The 21739-nt window shown below is 37.5% G+C and overlaps 1 protein-coding gene across 14 annotated transcripts in view; it reads right to left on the reverse strand.

Annotated features, from left to right (window-relative positions):
- The window catches only part of tenm4 (teneurin transmembrane protein 4), a 427071-nt gene that overhangs the window by 16241 nt on the left and 389091 nt on the right, over positions 1-21739 (reverse strand). For all 14 annotated transcript variants that reach the window (XM_069190054.1, XM_069190066.1, XM_069190065.1 and 11 more), the window contains 3 exons: positions 20171-21045; positions 11421-11593; positions 7524-7759 (listed from right to left, as the gene is read on the reverse strand). In XM_069190054.1, coding sequence (XP_069046155.1) covers positions 7524-7759; positions 11421-11593; positions 20171-21045 — 1284 coding nt within the window. The remainder of the gene's footprint in view (positions 1-7523; positions 7760-11420; positions 11594-20170; positions 21046-21739) is intronic.

The following is a 21739-nucleotide window of genomic DNA, read 5'->3' on the forward strand; positions in this document are numbered from 1 at the left end:
AACCTTTTTAATTTCTTTTAGTGAGCATTTAAATTCCCATTTCTTCAGGATTTAACCCAAACACCCTATCAATATTATCACTATTAATTATCATTTATTATAATTATTATACTATCCCCATTTCCTTATGTGTTTTAATTTACCATGAAGAGAGCATTTTGTCATTGAAGAATATAAACAAAGAAGAAATGAAACAACAAAGTTTATTTTTTGGGGGGAAACAGCCGTAACATCTTTAATGCAGAAAATTACATTTACCGTGGAAACTGCCATCTATTAGATTTAGCATAACTAAATGTGCATGTTGATCAAATCTTTTTCCATGCCTTCAGAAAACAGGGGCTCACACAGATGACTTTCATTTTAATACTTCATATTACTTTCCTGTTTTCTCAAAAGAAAAGAAAATCATTTCCATTCCTATACACTCCTCCTACTTCCATTGAGGCTATAAAATTCTGCCTGAATGATATCTTATTTATATATTCAAATGCACATTATAATATAAGGAGCAGTATTGACTGTAATGGTCACGGCGATCACAACTGAAGAGAAATGGTTTGCAAACAGGTGTCTAAAGGTCATATCCAGGCTGGTGCAGAAAAGAGTGCTTTGCTAGAAATCGGATTGAATAACTGTGTATGTTATACTTAAAATATATATACTACTTAAAATATAAACCAAATGTATGAGAAACATATTATATTGGGAATATTGTCCCAAGTGCTTAAAAATAGGATCATGAATGAAGCAGAGATAATGATAATGATCCATCTTGAAAACTAAGAAAAAGGAGTGAGGTTTTGACTCTGTTTTACCTGAATAAATGTCAACAGCTTAGAAATGTTGTGCAGTTCACGTTCCTGTTTTGCCAAGGAATAACTGACTTTTTGAGTCCTTTGAAGCCCTAAAACTGACATAGCTCCTCACTCTTACCTCTTAATAATTTAAATACTAAAAATGCTATACTTTATATAATAGTTTATCATTTATACTACACCTTACAGCTGTATTTTGTGATACTACAATAAACGGAAATGTTTTCTTCAATTACTTTGATGCAGTGTCTTCTTACACTTTCACTGCGAATATTCTAATTCTTATGCAAATTTGCCTATATCAATCAATTATATATGCAGCTGTATAATGAGGAGACGTGATCATTTCAATTTGTAAGACAAATACATTGCAGTGGATTCAGGCTACACTGACAACCTGAGTCGTTTCTTTCAAACAGTGCCATGGAACAGTATACAGGATATCCATTTTATAACAGCTTCTTCCAATTCAAAGGCATGGGGAAGCCAAAGCCTATCCAAACAAGCAACAGCTGTAAGGTAGGGTACATCCCGGATGGGCAGACACACTAAGGGTGTCAGTCCACCTCAGGGCAGACACACAGACATGTATACACTCACACCTGCAGTAGGGCCAATTTTCCAAAGATGTTTTTAGACTGTGGGAGCACAGGAGAATATATTTGAACAAACTCCATGCAGATAGCACCCCAGGTCCGGAACTGAACCCAGTGCCTGAGTGCTGCAAGGCAGCAATGCTAAACTGGCTCTGTGTCACCCCGTCACGGCATATTTACAGTACTAACCACAAATAGTCAAGAATGTGTCAGTTTAAGATCTCATCTGAAAGACTGTACTCATTATAACACAATGTCCCCTGCCACCATGTTGTGACACTGTTCTGGAATTTCAAGTCCAGAAGGAACAGTGGTCCTTCTGATCAACCTACTCCACTTCCTGTAGGAAACTGATTTCTCTTAAAAGTACTGACCCAGTCTGCCCTTGCTTAGCATCCAAAGCATGACTAAACACATTTCAAGAGAGCTTTGTTGATTTGGGTGATGGTATGTCACTGTAATGAAATTCTCAACTAACCTATTCATCTTATTCTTTTGGTTAAGAGATCAAATGGATGAATCTGATTGGATCATTTTAGGCTAGGCGTTTAAGCATAGACCATAGCTTAAGACAATGTTTTATTGCAATCTTAATGTTGAGAATGAGAAGGAAGAAGAAATATGTGACCCTCCTCCCAATGTACTCCTTGTTCTCAGGAGTTTGTCTAAGCTTTCTGTCTGAGACACAACAGTTACACTGGGGGCAATTAATGCCACTAATACCAAATTGAGAGGATTATTTTACATTGAAAGCTACTAGTTCATGAATAAGAAAGAATTCCCCATTGGGCATGAACAGCAAGGCCAATTTGAGTGAATTAGGAGAAGAATTCTTATGATCTTCTTTATCTCATGCACAAGAGACTGAAGTGGGAGGAGTGCACAAACTGTTTTGTGGGTGTATGTGTACAGTATGCTGCTCATGTTTGTAAGACTATAAAAATATGTATGTATATATGGAAGCTAAAAGTCTACACAAACTCTATTTCTAACCAACAAAGAACTGAAATAGATCAGGAATTTTGGTTAGGAAAATTGCATTACCTTTGACATTTCCTAGTATTCTACTGGATCACAGTAAATTAAGACAAACACACTGCCCCTCCAGTTGAGTTTGATAGTTATGTGTTTTGTTCTTGAAAATAGTCATCTGTGGTCTGGGTTGCATGATAATCATCAGTCTTGCTTGAATATATACAGGATGGATCCTATATTCTATAAAAGAATACAAGCCAGCATCTTAGGTACTTAGAAACAGGGTTGAGTATATTTGCACATATTAAAATGGAAACAGTGGTGATGAATAAATAAGAGATTTTTAATTTTAGTTTTCCATATTTTTAAATATCAAATCCCTGGAATTTCAGGCTTTATAATCTATTATTGATATCAAACTCAAGCCAGCTGGCAAAGTTACTAATTTGTGGCAGTGCAGACAGGGCAATTACACAACAGGAAGTTCCACAGCATGAGGATGAAGAAACATCAAAAGATGCTTACATTTTTAATTATTTTGGGGAATAATCACTACATCACTCAATGTGAAATGGGAATCAAACACTTGGAACACCAGCCAAAAAATTGCCTTTTTATTACCAATACTTCATTTTATCTCAAATATTTAATATTTTCTAAGGGATGTTGAAAAAGTAAAACTCTGTCTTCCTCATTAGTTAAAAAAGGATGAAGATGGAACTACTCCAGATGTGTAAGATTTTTAGATAATAAAACAACTGTAACAACATTCTCTAATTGATACATGACAGAGGAAGTGGGAACAAAGCTCCATGCCATGTTCTGGTTCAACAACAGGGTGGAAAACCTCTTCTGGTAAGAGCACTCTGGAGTGCTAAAAAGTGTACGTTTACTCAGAAGGAATACTATAAATTGGATTTTCCTGTTTCTGTAGGAACTGTGCAAGAAGGGAATGAAGGATTATCAGCCGCAACAGTTTCTGATGGTGGATTAAATTAATTAATCAAACACCCTCTTTTATCCTCTCCTGTATTTGCTATTACTTGAAACAAGCTGAACAGTGGGAAAGGATCACAAGAGCACTAAATAAGAACACCGCTGAGGAGGTTATCTAGAATCGATGTCTCCTAAGGTTATGTGAAAATATATATTTTTTACTGTTTCTGCTCAGATGGTATTCTGCTGTTGAGTTTTAAGTCAATAGATTTTTTTTCCCCAACTTGATCCTTCACTAATGTCTTCTGGCCCCCTACGCTAATTTGTAGCTTTAGTGTAAGGTGTATTGTAAATTACGGTATTGTATACTTCATATTATGCCAGCTCTGATGGCATGTGTCCCCTGGACTGTCCTCTCTGTTCACAGTGGTGAAGCCATCATTGATTTGGTTTTCACAGCGGATTCCACAGATTACACACCTCCTCATGACCTGCGTGGCATTCTTAAGCACTTTGTGCAAACATTTCTTTTGGGTTTTTTTTAAACAGCTGGCTTACTGCTATAAAAATGAAACTAAACATTCTGCAATACTTCTTCACAAAAGAAGCATTTCTTGCTGCATATTTTATAGATATATTTTACAGATAAATAGATATTTTATTCTTAGAGCTGAAAGTTAAAAAAAATACTTGTTAATTTAATATTCAATATTGACTCAAACAGCACAACATCAGAGATCCAGGAATACAAGAAGAAGCAGGGTCATTGCACAATGAAAGTGCAATCAAAGTAGAATAAAAGGAGAATAAAAGTCTGCTTCACAATGGGAAGGATATTTCCTGGTTAAGACCTGTATAATATAAGAAACTCTAAGTACTTTCAGAGGCCTAATGGTGGGGGCAGCACAGCAGTCCAGAGAAAAGATGCAAGTTCAAAAAAATAATTTAACAGAGGCCAATCAATCAGCAACATGAACATCTGCCTATTCAATACCAACCCTAACAATAGACTATACAAGGAGTATCTTTCATCTTTTGGATCTCGGGGGAGATTGAAATGAATTCAAAGCTCCTTTTTTGCTTCATCCAATCATATTCTTTTTTTTTTTCGATTTTCAGGTATGGAAACACTAGAAATATCAAATAATGGCATTATTCGTATTGCTTGGTATAACAACATTTTCAAATAGACAGGCACACAGAGGACATTAGATAAGATTTTTCTCAACCTTGAGCAACTTGTGAAAAAACTCTCCATTATGTATGGAGCATACATAACAGGATAAGAAAGTTGTTCATTTTTGCAAAACTCAAAATTTAAATTTAATTTAAAAAAATCAATTTTTTAAAAATTCATCAATCATTTCAATCATTATTCATAAGATTAGAGCTAAATGATCAACTAGTTAAGGCAAGTCATTCCTAATGCGATCATTTGTAAAAAGTCAACACATACTGTAGATTGCTTTTCATGGTATGTCTGGTTACTATTGCTTAAGCAAATAAAAACAGATCAGGTTAAATTAGATACTTTAAATTTGAGTAGTTCAGGTGGGTAGCCGCGTCATCATGCGCAGGCTGCAAAGGAACAAGTATTAGGTTTATTCCACGCTGAAAAGAGAAGAAAGAGAACGCAACGTTTTGGCTGTGGAGCCTTCTTCAAACTCACACCCGAAGAAGGCTTCACAGCCGAAACGTTTTGTTTTCTTTCTTCTCCTTTCAGCACTTTGAATTTCAAATGTTAAATCTAGATTTCTATATCAATTTAGATGGACTAATATTAACTTTGGATTAAATAATAGTAATAACAAAGATATTGTCTTTAACTATCAGAGTAAGGAACCTGGAATATTGGATAAACATTCTACATTGGTTTAAAGAAGATTTCTTTTTTTGGAGCCAAGTTTGCAATCATCATTAATACATACATTATGCATGCTGTCATAATTTATTCACCATTCTCTACACTTTTAATGATACTTGTTTTAATAAATCTTTGTCAATTTCATTATATGGAAATAATGAAATTCCTATGTTTCCTGACCAATATTTACTTTGGTTATGATTTTACATTTTAAATGTGTTCCACCTGCTTACATGACGAAAATATTAAAATTATATTTGCTCAGTCTCACAATTCTATTTTCCACACACTCTTGCTCTGATTGTATTACCATTATATGGAAAAAAACATCAGTTCTTTAAAATATAACTGAGGTTTGTTCAAAGCTGTAGATTAATTACTCAATAATGTAATAGCTCGCTTAAGTTACAGAGAGTAGTAGTCAGTAGGATTGTGAACTAGAGAAAATGAATTATCTTATTTTAACCTAGTGGATTTTTCACAAAATTCACAAAAAGAACAGTACATTAAATTCACAATCTCTCAGCTGTAAGTCTGACATTTGAGCTCTACGGAATTTGTTTTCCTTTTTATGTTCTGTATGTGTTAAAAATAAAGCAAACAGTGTGACATTCTTTACCAGACACTACACAAAATGAAAGAAATCAACCTTTTAAATTAACACTTATTTAAAATGCACTACCATTGCAGAATAAAAGACACAGAGTTGATCCCACTTAAGCCATGAGGGATTAAAACCTCATGTGGGAACTGTGTTACTACACTGTATTTTGATACTCATAAATTGTACATAACTAAATATCGAGCACAGAACACAACATAACAGACATTGCTGTCAATCTGCAGGGGCCGCTGTGAATAAGGCTCGGCATTGACCAGTTTTGCTGCAGGGTATGGAGAGCACAACATCATTTGAAACTCCACTCAAGGTCACCAAGTGGTGCAGTCTCTGGGCTGGGATTCCATCTGCTGATCCCTCAGTTTTACCATTAGACTGCCCCATTTCCAGTCACACCCTTGGGGCCATTGGCTGTTAAATGCATTAAAAGCTTTCACTTCTGAAGATGAGAAGGGTATTAAAATGAACAACCAATGACAGACACAGTGGCACCTCGCAATTAGCTGTGCTGTTGTCTCTCTTAGTCTGACCACATTCAATCCTGAGATTAAATGCAGATTTTACTCTGCTAAAGCATTCAAAAGCCCAGATACACTGCTTCTTCCTATTTTACTGTTTAGTTAAAAAATAGGTCATTTGAACTTTATGTTCCATTTTAAAGTAGGAGCGATTTCCCATATGAAACTGGAGCCTGGTGTCATTATAAAGGCCAGCCTTCCTGGAGCTTTTCATCAACTAGGTCATTTGTATTGATTGGTTTGGTTATCATGTATCTAAAGGGATTTGCTATAATAGTATACATTTTAAATTACAATGTATTCCTGAACAGTGTACTGTATGTTATTTTTAAAACCAGTGAAGCCATTACCTCTTCACAACTCTTGCACTGCAATAGCAATATTCAGCCACCATGTGGTACTGTGAACTGGTGATGTGAAAACTTCTATAGAGCTGTTCCTAGCACCCTAAAGAAAGCATCTGGTCCAGCAAATAACCTAACAAATTATATAATTACAAACATGTATTGTAACCAAATATAGAACACCATATAACATGTACAGAGAGATTAACATAAAAATTGCAGTGAATTATCAACTGTTTGGTTTCTTTAACACATAATTTTCTTATAATGAAATGTTGCATGTTTTCAATCCATAACCGGGATATGGCCTGACCTTTACACCTCAGCAAAATACGACTGCAGTACAATCAATTCATCTGTCAAAAAAATCTTCAGTGCCTGTGAAAGTTGAATTATTTTAAACACTGCAAAAAATCGATTTCAATGTTCCAGTGGCCAGCTGCTACCAAGTAGTTACTTCAAACTGGCTTGCTGACTGATGAGTGGAAGTTAGAAAGCTTACAATTAAGGTGTAATTACATGGTGCACAGAGTGTGGAGTACAAGGGAATAAACAGACTGGAGAGAGGAGAGAGCAGAGGAAGGAGGCTGTATATTTTGAAGTGCAGGCTAGTAATCAAGAAATGAAATATCCCAGTGTAGCTTTGCCAGTGGATGACTTACAAAACTAAGGCTAAAAAAAAGAAGAATAAAGCACTCATTGAGTGTTGTACTCTACTGCTCCTCCTGGATTCTTACCTTTGTGACAGGACTGTTTTCTGAAAATTGGACCCTATCCCATTTGACAAAGCAAAACACAGACGTCATTTCTGATAGCAAAAAAGCAGAGGGGCTTCTGCCGGAAAGTAACTCACCCTGAGCCTCCGTCCAAACACAGTAACCTGGCCCCTGGCCTGTTCCTTTCGTTGCCTCCACTCGACCAGGTTGAGCCCATTATCAATGGGCAGGGTGACATTCCTCTTGCCCACTGTAGGGTTCACTGTGCCTGGTAGTAAGTGTGGCTCAGTGTGCAGAGACACTTCCATGCCATTGGCCAGAATCAGCCTCAAGGAGCTGTCCAAGCCAATGTAGTAACTGTTTCGGACTTGATCTGCGGAGGGGAAATACATTAAAAAGTGCTGTCAACAACAAAACCACACGAGGATAAAAAAGAAAACAATCAAATATCATTACATTGTCAAGTCTGGCTGTCCCCTCAGACCAGGGCAGAGTCAGACAAATGCAGCTTAAACGCAGATAAATAACCGTCTGCCCATCATCATCCCTCAGTGCCTATAAAGAACACTTCAGGTCCAGAACAGTTAGTCTAATTCTTCCTATGAGCACCAAATTCATCAACGTCAGTCTATCGGCCTGCTGTCAAAAAATGAGTATAGCCCTTGATAAATATTACCCTCATTAGGCACAATTGTGAGCTAATGAGCCCCCAGAGAGGTGAATAATTATTAAATTGCATGTAAGAAAAAGGAGCCTCAATCAGAGGAAGTGTAATAAGAGCAAAGGGTACAATCATCTTGACAACTGCAATTTCTAATGAATCAAGAAGTTAAATAAGAGAAGATCCAAGAGCTGCAGTTCCACTGAACCTTCCTCTAGGTCCCAACAACAAATTGTTTGTGAATGGTTACCTTCTTAAATGATCATTTTGACCCTCTGCTGCTCAATTACTTGCTCCCCTGCCTCTGGAAATGACATTTTACTTAAGAATTCTTTAAATCTCTCCACAAATTGCTGAATTTCCCATTTTCAATTGGTGGAGCTTCTCAATTGTAAGAAATGCACTGACTGTGAACAGTTCACCTTATGGTATCACCCTTATTTCTGTGAACAGTCACTCTAAGCAAAGCTGTCCGGGACCCAACAACCTCCCATGATTGGGCATAATGTCAAATGCTTTATGTTTTGGGTCAATTCAGATTTCTTTAAAAAAGTATTTATGAATTAATGTTTTAGTCTTCTCGGTGAAGACAAAAAAATCTTTGAATAATAATCACTTAAAAAGTGGGGGACTTCATAAAATGTTAATACATTCATGAATAAATGACTTGGAAAAATTTATTTTACAGCAAGTTTCACTGCACTGTAAAAGTGAAATGATGTTTTGAAAAAATGATGCTTCCCAGCATTCAGGAATGATGGAATAATCAGCATAAACCAAAATTCTTTCAAGCTGCTGCATGAGCTTATTAAATGTCACATGCCCTAACATTTCAAAAATTACTTGTGCACTTACTTCATCTTGGCATTAACTAATAAAGTAGCAGACAGATTGGACAATTAGAACATTTGCCATGAACAATACCCTCATACTGCTTTCAGGCTTGAACACTCCGCAAGGTCACACTCTTAGGCCATGTAATGACTTAGGTGTCTGCTTATGATGTAGTTGATGGTAAATTGATTAACTCCAAATCGCATGCGGCATGGTTTCTCAGTCTACTACAATGTCATCCAGCTGGGGTGACTGGCTGCCCAGGCAATTATATGGTGCAACACGGGTTGTCATTTTCACTTTCAAGTACAACTTTTGCTGAAGAAAAAAATCAATAGAGGAGGAAGGGGAGTCTTTTAAAATAAAATGTTACTAGAAAAAAAATAACAAAACAATCTTTGCAGACTCTTTGGAAGCAGTCCTCAAGAGTTCAAAGCAATCAATTTGTAGTCAATATTCTAGTTGGTCAGTGGCAAAACAGGATATTGCAAATATAACCTCTGAAAAGAAAAAAGAAAAGAAAAAATGCAACAACAGTATCTGCCTTTACAAACTCAGTCATAAAGGAATATGTTTCTTCAGTCTTATTCGGTGCTTAAAAATTGCAGTAGGATTCCTATAGAAAGCTTATTCAAGATTCCAGATGAAATTGTATCAGTTGAAATGCTGCTATTTTTAAATTTTGGCTATACAGCAGCATCATAAAAGAAAAATCCTAAATTGAAGACCTGTGAAGGTAACTTCAAAACCTGAATATTGATTAATAGGAGACAATGTATGGGTGCTTTTCAAAGATTTCACTTCTCAGTTCTGACTCCATTTTAGTGTGGATTAGGTTCATCATTCTGCTCAAGTTCTGAAAACCCAAAGGTTCAATAAATCGTACGGCTTCGAAAATGTCAGCTTCTAATTACAGTCTGCATTAATAGTTTTTTTCAGAATGGCCGAATTCAATACTTGTGTTTTTTAAATAAAACATGCATCTGTTCATCTAACATTTTTACTAAACATATGTAAGGGCTTAGTATTGAGTGCATCACAAACAGATGTTAAAGACATTTGTGCTTGATCTGAATTCAATTGGAAATCATGCATTAGCCCATGACAAATTATTTTTAAATTGCTGGTCCCCATTTACCATGTTTGAATAACAAAATAATAGAACATCTGAAGCATCACTCAAGGGCTAATTTCATAAAACTCTACAACTGCAAAGGGCACGTGAGGTGCTTCATAGCCTGTTGCAGCTGAAGTTTTCTGATATTCCTTGCAAGGTTCCTCCTGTAGGAGCACATTTTAGTAATCTGCGTAAAAAAAAATCACTTGATCTAAAATCAATTACAGCATGATGATACCCTACACCAGCAACGATACTGTTACGTTGAAAACTGGGAGAACTGAACAGGGCAGGTCTGTTTGAACATTTATAGACTACAACTCAAGCAAGTATAAAGTAAAGAATGTTATAAAATACAAGTTAAGCTTATTGATATAAAGGTATGGGGTGTTTTTCAAAACCTGATGGACCATATGAGATTTCACTCAATAAAGTGCAACGCATCAGCTGCTTTTCAAAATTTTCAAGGAAGAGTCTTGATGCAGCTTGCAAAATCCCACACATTCTGCACACTCTGCATTTCTTTCTTCCTTTTCAGTTTCAGCATGGCAAAAGTACTTCTTCTTATAATTGACAACTGCTTTGAAAAAAGCCAAACCGCTATATTTGGAGAAAGTTGAAGCACATGCATTCGCATTACTTTTTATCTCAGAGCGATTACTCCGGGCCAACACTAATGTGTCTGACTCATTAAATTTTATTCATGTGCGTCTATAAGGAGGTGCGTGATAAACGTCTCACATTTCTCATGTTATAAGCACATACTGTATATAGAACTGGGATATAAATAGTACATTCAAAACGGTGAAGTCTTCCATCTTCAGATTCATCAACTCATCAGATCCATCAATCTGCAATATTTACCACTACATATCACAGCTGCACTGTTTCTACAAGTTTGTGCATGGTACAGTATATTTGGTTGTATAGAAAACAGGGTTGTCAAACTGCCGCTCTTGACTGCAGTTAATCAATTACTGTAGGTAATATATTAATATTTTATTTTGTGTTGTATATTTGTGTTAAATCATACAAATTTATAAACGTTGATATTAACTCTTTAGGCCTGCTCTTCTATTATTTGAGCACTGCCTGAATAGAATTTTCTACAACTTTTTGGCACACAGACAGGAGCTGGTTGCCGAAGTAATTTAACCTAGCTTGGATTTGAAGTTCCAAATAAATGCACTTACTGTGTCGCTCCACAGAAGCTGCAGATTTCAGGGGAAAATCTGTGCTGTCGTAGCCCCGAGAATGTTATATCAAACTAAAGTTACGAGCTGTGTCATGAACCCTCACAAATAATTTTGAAGAAACGAGTTCCATAAGATATATGTCAAAGAGAAGGAAGTGAAATGAGCTGTGAACAAGACACTGATAGCTTTCCAGCACTTGCTCTTCAGCCTCCTGGAGTGAACTCACCTTGCATTAAGGTGTAGAAGGTACCCGAAGCAGAGAGATTGGTTGTTATTGTGATGTCCTCTTCGTTGGCCGCCTTCATTTGAACCTTGACTGAACTGTCAGCCTCAGTGCGGAAGCTGCTGACATGCCCTGTTGGGAAGGTGACGTTGGTTAGCCGGCCATAGCTGTCGAACCTGAAAGGGCAAAGAGAAGACCAAGAGTAAGCCAGTGTGTGCAACTATTCTCTTTTTTTTTTACAAATCTCCCGATCACAAATTGCCTGCTTCTTTGGGAACATAAAATGATTTAAGTTTGTTTTCTGAGAAATATGATGAGGTTCAACCATTATTTTAGGAGTCGCAATTTGCTTCTTATTATTTGTCCAGAGCCAAGGCTACACTGTTGGCATTTAAAATTTGGAAATAAGAATAAGATACATATTGATGTCATCAAAGACGTATACTTTGAATAACAGCCATGCTGTTTAATATTGGTTACAAAAAATTACAGTTACCTCAACAAATCTGTACAATTTTACAGAGGGCAAGATCCTGGTACCATTATATGAACAGTGGGAAAATAATATATTGAGTACCAGAAATAATGACAAGTGATAACTACAGATGACATGAACAATTTGCATCAGAAAGCTGAAGTAGAACATTCTGAGAAGCAGTCAAATTAATTTTCTCATTTCAGGCGCTTCTGAGTTCAAGGAATGGAATATTAAGTCCTCTGCACAGTGGCCAGACTCAACAGAAATTTCTCAGAGTTGTTTCAATTTCAGGTAAAATAAGAAAAGTAATTTTATTTTATTTGAAAAGAAATATGATGACAATCATTATGGCAATTAGGCTCATGCTGTGGTGTCAACACACCACATATAAACAAGGGGCAAGAGACAGAACGGCAAAATCAATTTTCAGAAAAAGACAATTGGACCCTAAAGGAGAAATGGAAAATCACCCCTGCTAAATATCGCCCTTAGAGATGGTGTTTAACTATAAAAAGGCTGGAACTTGGGTGCCACAAAATTGGGCAGTTCTATAAAGTAACAAATACTGGAAGCCACCATCAGGAAAACAAAACAACAACGGCCACCAAGCATCATATCCCTCTGGGAATGTTAGCAGCTTTTCAACTGAAGAGACTGAGGTTTAATTCCCAGCGGAGCCCATTTCTCTAAACAGCTACAAAGCTGGATGGCTTAAAGGAAGAGTCCACCCACTGGCTCCCTTCTCCCTGTCCACACAAATCAAACTCCTCTAGCACTCCTGCTTGCTGTGCTGCCATCAAGCAATACCCACGATTTCCCGCAGTTCCCGAACTGTTCCTGCACTGTCAAAGTCACTGCTTAATATTTCCTTCGACTAATTAGAAGCGTAAGTTCTTCTATGTACAGTATGTACTGCTTGTAAGGAAACCTAATTTTTGCATTTGCTATTCACCTAATTTCTTCTAAAGAGAATGTTCTGGAAAAATACAGAGAAGAATGTTCATTTTTAGTTGTTTTTTTTTTCCATCCATAAGAGAAAATTGTCACTGAATGTTTTTTTAATAACATCTCATGTAGTTACTAAGGTATGGTTTGGAAAGAACAAAAATGACCTACAATGATTTTGCATTTAGGGCTGAAATGATTTGGAACCCGCAGACAGAACATAACGACGCCGAGCAGGCTTACCAAGCACAAATAACCCCAATTGAAACTGCTTTAAAAAATGTGAAGGGCTTTGTTCTGATTACTGATCCAAAGTCGCTCAATTACCGGCTGAGAGGAGGCTTTTCCACAGCCTCCACTGCTGTGTATTAATGGCTACAACCTGTTCACACTGAGACACTTTTATCTTCATTTTCAGGGCTTTTGGGAAGGCAGGGGTGAAATATGTATAGAAGGGATAAACCCTGCTGTTTCACCTCAGAACATCTAAAGTCTATTTTAATCCACCTGAATAATGCAAATTTCAGATACTACACACCGACTTGGGGATAGCGTTGATAAGTTTGCCAGGAGCTCGGAAAAAAACCCAGAGCCTGATCAGAGGTCTGATCCATATATAATATGTCAGTGCAATTTTCCTCCCCTTTTCATATGCTTGTTCTCAATGAGTTATAATATTATATATAAATCATCTAATTTATTTCTCCATTACTTTTTCCTATTCAGTAATTTGAAAGTTATTTATTACTATCATTACTAAAAAAAAAAAGCATGTTACGATGAATAAAACCGAGAGCTTTAAGATTTTGCATTATATGCACTATGCAGTACGCATTTGACAAACGTTAAGATTATTGTGATATTCCTCAGATTGTTCCAGGGGTGCACCAGAGTGTACTGTTTATCCACAATACACTCACATTGCTTATTCAGTGGTTCAAATAGTTAAATATGATTCAGAAATTAATTTTGTTATATACTGTAGGAAGACAAAATGTTGAGCAATGAAAGGGAAACAACAAGAAACACACTGGCAAAGCTGTTGGAAAAACTATAGAGGTAGGTTAGGCTGCTGACCGTGTCATAATGGGTTGTCATTGCTTTCCCTTCAATAACGTGTGTGGGGACTGCAAAACAGAGATATCTTTATTCTAGGTCCACTATGTTTTTTTTTTCAATTACATTTATTGAAATAGGCTTCAATCATAGAACATAGCAAAATAAACTGTATAGTAATTAATTCCAGACCAGCAACAGTGTATGACAGAACATCTGCCTGCCTGAAAACAATGCTAAACACCTCGTCACACAGAGATTAATAGGGAAACCTGTTCCGTTCCACATCGCAAAACTCCGACAGTGACCCTCAGGTGGCTACATGACCTTCAAAGCTAATTAAGCAAAAATGACAAAAAGCTGTTATGGGGGTAAATTATACATGAAATGTTCAGCCCTGCCTACAGGGAAATTTATCATGTTTAAATTTAATTGCCTGGTAAATTATTGAAAATAAAGCATTCTTAATTTTTATGATTTTTTTTCATTTTGCAAGAAAAAAAATTATTTTAAACCTTTAGATGCATATTATATCGGTGCTAAAGAGAAGATTGCACAGTGCCTCTAAATGATTAATTTAAATATTTTTTACCTTGTCTTGTTTTTTTCTTTTTCTAGGGCTGGATGGTAAGGTACAACTTGTACTTAAGGAAACAGGTTATTCATAGACTTCTAAAAAAAATATTGCAACAGACAGTCACTGAGGACAGGGCAAGATCCACTGACTGGAAAATTAGTTATGGTAGTGCTCATCCAGTGACAAAACTAAACCAAGAAATTACAGACCATCAAGCCTGACTTCTATTGCATGTTAAGATATGAAAATGTTAATTAGAACCAAACTAGAGGATCATGGGTATGGCAATAGGGTTCTAATAGACAGTCAGTGTGGGATTAAAGTCACACAGAAACTATAGGGAAAAGCATAAACGGCCAGAATGACCTTCTCTGGACTGAAACCATTCTTAAGTACTTTTCATCCACTTGGTTTTAGGAACTCTTAAAATTTTCATGCAATAAAATATTTTATATTTATGCAGTATGTGGCTTTGCTGTCCAGAAAAAAAAAGAAACCAAATGTATAATAAATATAAATGTATAATGAATCCAAATCTCGGATAAATTACATTACAATCTCACAAACAGTAAAAAAAAAGGTATACTGTAGAAACTCTACTTTAACCAAAAAAACACCAGCTGATGGACCCACCCATGAAACAGACATGCACACAAACTGCTAATTTCAAACTCTGTCTCCCCGGCAGCTTTAACAAAGATTTCTTGAATTTACCAGGTATAAAGGTGATATCAGGTACTGGGCATGGAATGTGAGATCTGACAGTTGACTCAGGATAAAATGTTATCACCACATCACAACTACATTTATAAAGGAAATGGATTGTTGGGGCTTCTTTAAGGCAGACCGTGACAAAGTGCAACGATAATGAACAATCAACGACAAACTTTGTAACAGTCATTCAGTAATTCCCAGTGAACGACATCTAAATTCACAAAGGATGTTGTATAAAATAATCAAAATGAATAAAAACTCCTAAGAAAAAAATAGGCAAAAACAACCCCCTTCAAAATATATAATGAAGAAGGAAGGCAAGTGTTTGAAGGGACTCAAAAACCTAAAATTCCTCATGAGACAAATTTGTGTTAATGAGAAGAAGGGATTGACAGACAGTAATGCATAAAAATTGCTTGACACCCTATAAATTGCTGCTCCCCTGAGTAACTTGTGAAACAACGAGTGAGTCAGAGGAGGCTTTTGACAGATAAGCTGCTAAGTCTAATTTGACATCATCTGCCACAGTACTAGATAAAAAAAGCAACCATCAGCTTTATATTTCTAAAAAGATCTCACCGAAGATAATGTATGCAGTGATAAATGCAGAGATAATGGTGATGGAGCAAGACACTAGCAGTCAGGTAATGCATGGGTGATATGGCAGTTTTCACAAGGGAAGAGGCTTCGAAGAAGGAGCAGCAAAACTCCAAAAAGAAAAACTGTTAAGAAAATAAAGCCTTATCAGTGCACAACACCTCAGAACACTTTACCTTAAGGATGAGCACCATTTGAAAATAACTCATTAATTGAGTAAGGAAGATGAAATGTAGGGATCTGTCACGTCACTATCCTATAATTGGTACACTGTATTAAAGAGTTTGGCTGCTGGTCAAATCACCTCACGTAGGCTGGCATGCAGATTTCACAGCATTACACTATAGAAATTGTTGAAATATACTCGGATAATGTGGTAGCCGCTAATAACGTCTTATATAGGGATTGCAGCAAACAGCTTTCACACCACAAAAATGACTTCCCAAATACTTTTGGTCAAACAAAATGTTAAACTAGACACTTCATATTAAGGTGTTCTTACGTTGATCAATCAACTCAAAATCAGCAGCTCAAAGTCAATCAAAAAATCAGAAAGGGGTGATGATGATGGTGGAAACTCGAGGAGGATGGGGTGATTTGTTTTGCTTGGATTATCACCACAATGCTGTATGTTTGTTTATATGGAGGCCTTTTCTCTGCGTTTGCTAGAGAAAGAATCCAATACATATCAACTAATGTAACATTGCTCTCTTCCAAGAGAACAGTGTGCTTTAATCTTGCCAATAGCAACTGATCCTCCCGTTATGCCCCCACAATTTGGGGAAAAAAAAGAGAAAAACTAAAGACTCACCTGGTGTTTTATTTTGTAACAAATGTGGCATCTGCTGTTCATGAATGACCTCAGTAAAGCTTTATGAAAATGAGCACTGTACAATTTTGAAGGAGACTTGCAATACCAATTCGCTAGATGTTTTATGCCATTTCTGCATCAAAACTCTCTCACTCTCAAATCAGTTGTTTCTAAAGCTTGTGTGAAGTGTGTGCTTCTAATCCTGACTGATGTGTGGATGTCATCTGTAACAGTCCCTTGCAGCCCCGCTCCTAGTTTGGATGCACCTTCACACTACAATTATCATTTGAACCAGTAGCACCCTGTCTAGTTCACTTTAAAACTTTGATCTGCCAACATGAAACGGCAATTATTTATAATAAGCTCGCAAAGAGAATTATAAGCCCCCAGGTTCTCTCTAAAATATTCACAGACCCAGCATGTCAGAACAGCAAGTCAAATGCCAAGCAGATTTCTTAGTTTGGTTCTTTGTGTCATGTTTGCAGTTAAAATAATGCTGTATTTTTTTAGGAAACTGTTTATTTTTGTATAATAATGAATAGTATATTCAATGATAATTTCTCAAACAAATATATCAACTGGGGATATACAATGCCTTTAAGTGAAAATGTATATCAAGTGAAGATTTTAACAACATAAAAATGTTTAAAGTGAGATGAGCCCATTAAGATTTTGTTTTTAGCAGGTTTAAAGATTTTAAGATTTTGTTTTAGCATTCAATCCAGAAAAAAAGCCAGAGTAGCGGCCTGCGTCAACAATTATGCGTGAACCGTTGAGAAAATTCAAGTTGGTTAACTTGAAATGCAAGCTGAATTTTTGTTTTTGTGTTAAAAAATATTGTAGCAACAGCTACATCACCCAGCAGTTCACAACTGGCAATCCACTAAAGCTAAGCAGGTTGACTGGCCAGTATATGGATGGGAGAACTCCTGGGGAGTTAAGGCACCTACTGGTTAGTGGGACTCTGTGTGGCTCCTAATGCCCCAGTATAGTGATGGCGCAATATCGTAAAAAGGAGCTGTCCATCCATGAACTGGCTTCATTACTCTGTTCCCCTTCCCACTAAGAACTGATGTGTGGTGAGCGTACTGGCGCTCTGTGGTTGCCGTCCCTAGTGGGTGCTTGGCGGTGGTGGAGGGGAGACCCGATTACCTGTAAAGTGCTTTGAGTGGAATGTGCAAAAAAGTGCTATATAAGGGTAAGGGATAATTATCATTATATTGTGGGCTTATGTTCAAATAATTTTTGGGGAGACAAACCCTGCATCTTGTCTGTAGTCTAATACTCACTAAACATTTTCCCAATCTTCTCTTTGAAGCCCAAAGATCACTGACTTTTTCTACTGGCAGAACCCACAGGACTATTCTTAGGAAACCTACTTCCATACAGATGATACTCTACCTTAGATTTGATTACTGTTTCCAATAATTATTAATGGTATTAAACACTGATTCAATTCTGCCACACTTTTACAGATGGCATTACAATGGCAATTTTACAATTCATGGGAATTACTTCTGCCTCATGAGACTGCTGGAAGCATTTTGTATGGCCTATGAACAACATCTTTTGTTTCTTTAAGTACAATTGGGAGAATACTATTGGACCCTGGAGGTTTGACTATCTTAAGTGCTTCTAGAAACACTTCTGCCTCTTCTATGCTAATATTATTTAATATAGAACTTAGGGTTTACTCAGCCTGAGGCATGTTGCCTGTTTGTTCCTTGGTAAACACCTCAGTGAAAAAAATATTTAATACATCAGCCATTACCCTTTTATCATCTAAAACTTCAAAACCCTTCATCCTTTGCTGTTCTAATATTAAAAAAAATATTTGATATATTTCAGCCTATACTGCAATATTCCTTTCTATACCTTTCTTGACAATATCATTTTTAGACTGTTGGCAGTTTATCATATTCCTTTTCTTTAATTGGACCCTGCTCTTTTTTAAATTTACATAAAGTGCTCTCTCATTATACTGTTGTTAATTGATTTATTAAACCATTTGAACCACTGGTTTGCTATGATTGATGTAATCAAGGATGAATCTTCATGCAGAATATATATATACAGTATTTACAGTAACCCGGTGCCATTAATTTTCTACTGATTGCATATTTATCCCATCCTACTCTTTTGAAACTCAATCCGTTCATAGTGTGCTTTCCTGATATGGTAAACCTGTGTTTTGGATTTTACCTCTCCTGTTCAAAGTATACTTCAAAGCGCACTTTATTAGGATCTCAGTTCTCTCAATGATTCTCTCGCCTCTGTTTTCCTCACTCTGTCTTCATTGTTAAAAAAAGAATAGATCAATACAGGCATTCCTTCTGGTAGGTGGTCTAACAAATGGAGTAAGAAAGTAGTGTGCAGCCATATCTACCATTTCATTCTCTTGATGCCCCTACTGGGGTTTCACAATCTATGTGAGGAAAATTGAAAATCTTCCATAAACACACTTTAACCCCCAGGTGGCTCAAGCAGTACAAGCAGTACGAGCACGGGCTGAGCTCCATGATCAAGGGTTCGAGCCTGGAGTCACGAGCCAACTGAGGCCAGGAGTCCCGCAAGCGGGGTGCAAAAGGGGTGAAGAACGTGCGTCTCCTCCAGTAGGAGCCTCCGGAACTTCACTACCGGGCTGTGGTGCCGGAGGTGTGTTAGAAGACGAATGACTCCGAGGTGGGCAGGGTGGAAGAACCTGCTGATACTTTCACACTCCCCAACTGTGTGCGGTTGCAGGGATCGCAGCAGAGAGCCAAGGAGTGAAAAACATATCCACCCGATTTTGAATAGCCAATCATTTAACAAAAATAACTGACCATTCTTTACAAAAACACTTCACCCATTACCCATGTATGCCTGATTTCATCAGACAGTATAAGACCGCATGACAATTGGTGTCTGAATTGGTGTTCTGAAGCATCTTCCGAGCACTCATCCCTTTTTTTATCAGTCTGATGCTACAGTGATGGTGAGAACCTTGATTCATCTACAGTATGTGATGTATGTGTACTTTACTCCTTTTTTATATACAGTGAACCTATATAGATCCTTCCTCCTTTCCTGTGTCTCAAAAAAAGCCGTGTATCCATTGTTGTGTTCATCACCACAATTCTCTTTTAGACATGTAACAGTGATTCCAATTATTCTGCAGTCCATCTTTTCCATTTAAGTCGTAATACAACTTGCATTTAAGGTTTAAGCTTTTTTAAATCCCGTTCTTATGACACTTTGTTTTCCTTAAGGTTCTCTTTTGGATTCTACTCCCTGCTTCTCCCTCACCTCTATTCTAGTTGAATGCTTCTGAATTTTTTTGTGCATCCTTGAAGGAGCAGCCTGCCTCATTCAGAGATGTCCATCACATCCGTACAGAAGGCCTTTACCACAAAAAGGTTTCCAGAAACTGATGCACCTTCATCAGCACATCATGCTTTCAGATATGTGTAATTTGATTGGATAGCAGGATCAGCTGTTATATAATAATACCTATCCCAGATTCTCAATATTATATTCATTGAGGAGCAGAGTACCTAATATAAGGAAGATCGAAGAAAGGGGCAGTGCATACTTACTCATAAAATGTTGTCCACCCATTTTCATCACTCTTTGTTGCAAGCAAGCCTGAACTTCCATGATAAGTCATCACGGCCAGTTCGTGCCCCTGAGCTGTAACACTTTTAAGGGCACTGTTGGTACCGATTGTCAACCAGAAAACTTGGCCATCAGGAACCACCAGCCAGAGAGGCATTCCTGTAGCATCTCTATGTATGTTTAAAGTGTTCCCATTGTTGTCATTGATGGAGCTTATATCCCCGTCTCCTGTGTAGGTAATGTTATAGAGGTAGTCTCCTGTTACAAGATTTTGGGTGTAGATGTGGCTGCCATTGGTGTCAAAAAGGTACAACTCCTCATCAATCGGGGAGGAGACTTCATAGAGGTTATGAGGGTTGAGGTAAGGCTTGTTCTTCCGCACATAGCGGATGCGGATGTTGCCAAGGTCTGCAATGAATAGCTCACCATCTGGACAGACGGCGAGAGAGGATGGAGCGTTCAGTTTGGCATCTTTGGCATAGCCATCATCTCCAGTGTAGCAGTCACAGTTGGCGTCGCTGCAATCGCAGCCACTGGGTGCTCCCGCCACCAGCGAGATCTCACCATTGGTGGAAACCTGCCGCACACGGTTGATCTTCTTTTCATCCGACTCAGCGATGTACAGGATGCCATTGTGGGACACGGCAAGAGCCGTGGCCGATTCCAATGTGGCATGGACTGCTACCTTGCTGAGCAGGAAGTGGTCTATGCCAGGAACCTGGCAGTGCATAGGCCGCCCAGCCACAATGCGGACCTGGTGGTTCTCCGAGATCTGAAGCACAACATTATTGTCCAGCACGTACAAAGAGTTATCCATGGGGCTGACTGCGAGATCCGTGGGCCACTCTAGTCGCACCTGTCGAGGCAACAATAAGTAAACGTTATTTGGGGGAGAATTTGAAATATTTGTTACTACTGCTTTTTAGAAAGCATCAGAAAGGATGTTCTCCACCACATAGCACAAATAGAGAGACTTGAATATGCTTGGACATCTATCATTTTGTTCCAGTCCAGTTAGCCTTTTAGGGCATTTGTTTCTAAAAACTCGCTACACCTGTACGTTGACCAATGAATTAAGCAAGCAATCTTAACTAACACAGCTGTGGTCCTTGAGGGCTGAGGAGCACTTGGATTATAGTCTCAAATTATCTTTAAATTACTTCACAAATCATTTGCAATGCAATCCATTACAATAAAAATGTTCCAAACTGGTGACATACAAAACCTACAGGACTAGGTGTAGGGAATTCTATCTTAAAAGACACAACTAAATTGAACTATGAAGCAATTCTAATTAATATATGGAAATGTCACATATTCAGCGGCACCCTTCATGTAGAACACCTCTGAATGTGCAATTTGTGCCCCTTCAAACCTACTTTGACTGAACAGATCCACCAGTACTGTCCTTGGAGCATCTTGGACATGCCCAGGGTGACATCACTGTTGCAGTGTCAGAGTTACATCATGTGAACTCTGACACTCTAAACTCTGCAACACCTTCAGGAAACCGACAGACGTTTATCCAACTGATGTGAGCCTCAGCATCA

Source organism: Lepisosteus oculatus, chromosome 5 (assembly GCF_040954835.1).
Source record: "Lepisosteus oculatus isolate fLepOcu1 chromosome 5, fLepOcu1.hap2, whole genome shotgun sequence".
In the NCBI taxonomy this organism is placed as follows: domain Eukaryota; kingdom Metazoa; phylum Chordata; class Actinopteri; order Semionotiformes; family Lepisosteidae; genus Lepisosteus; species Lepisosteus oculatus.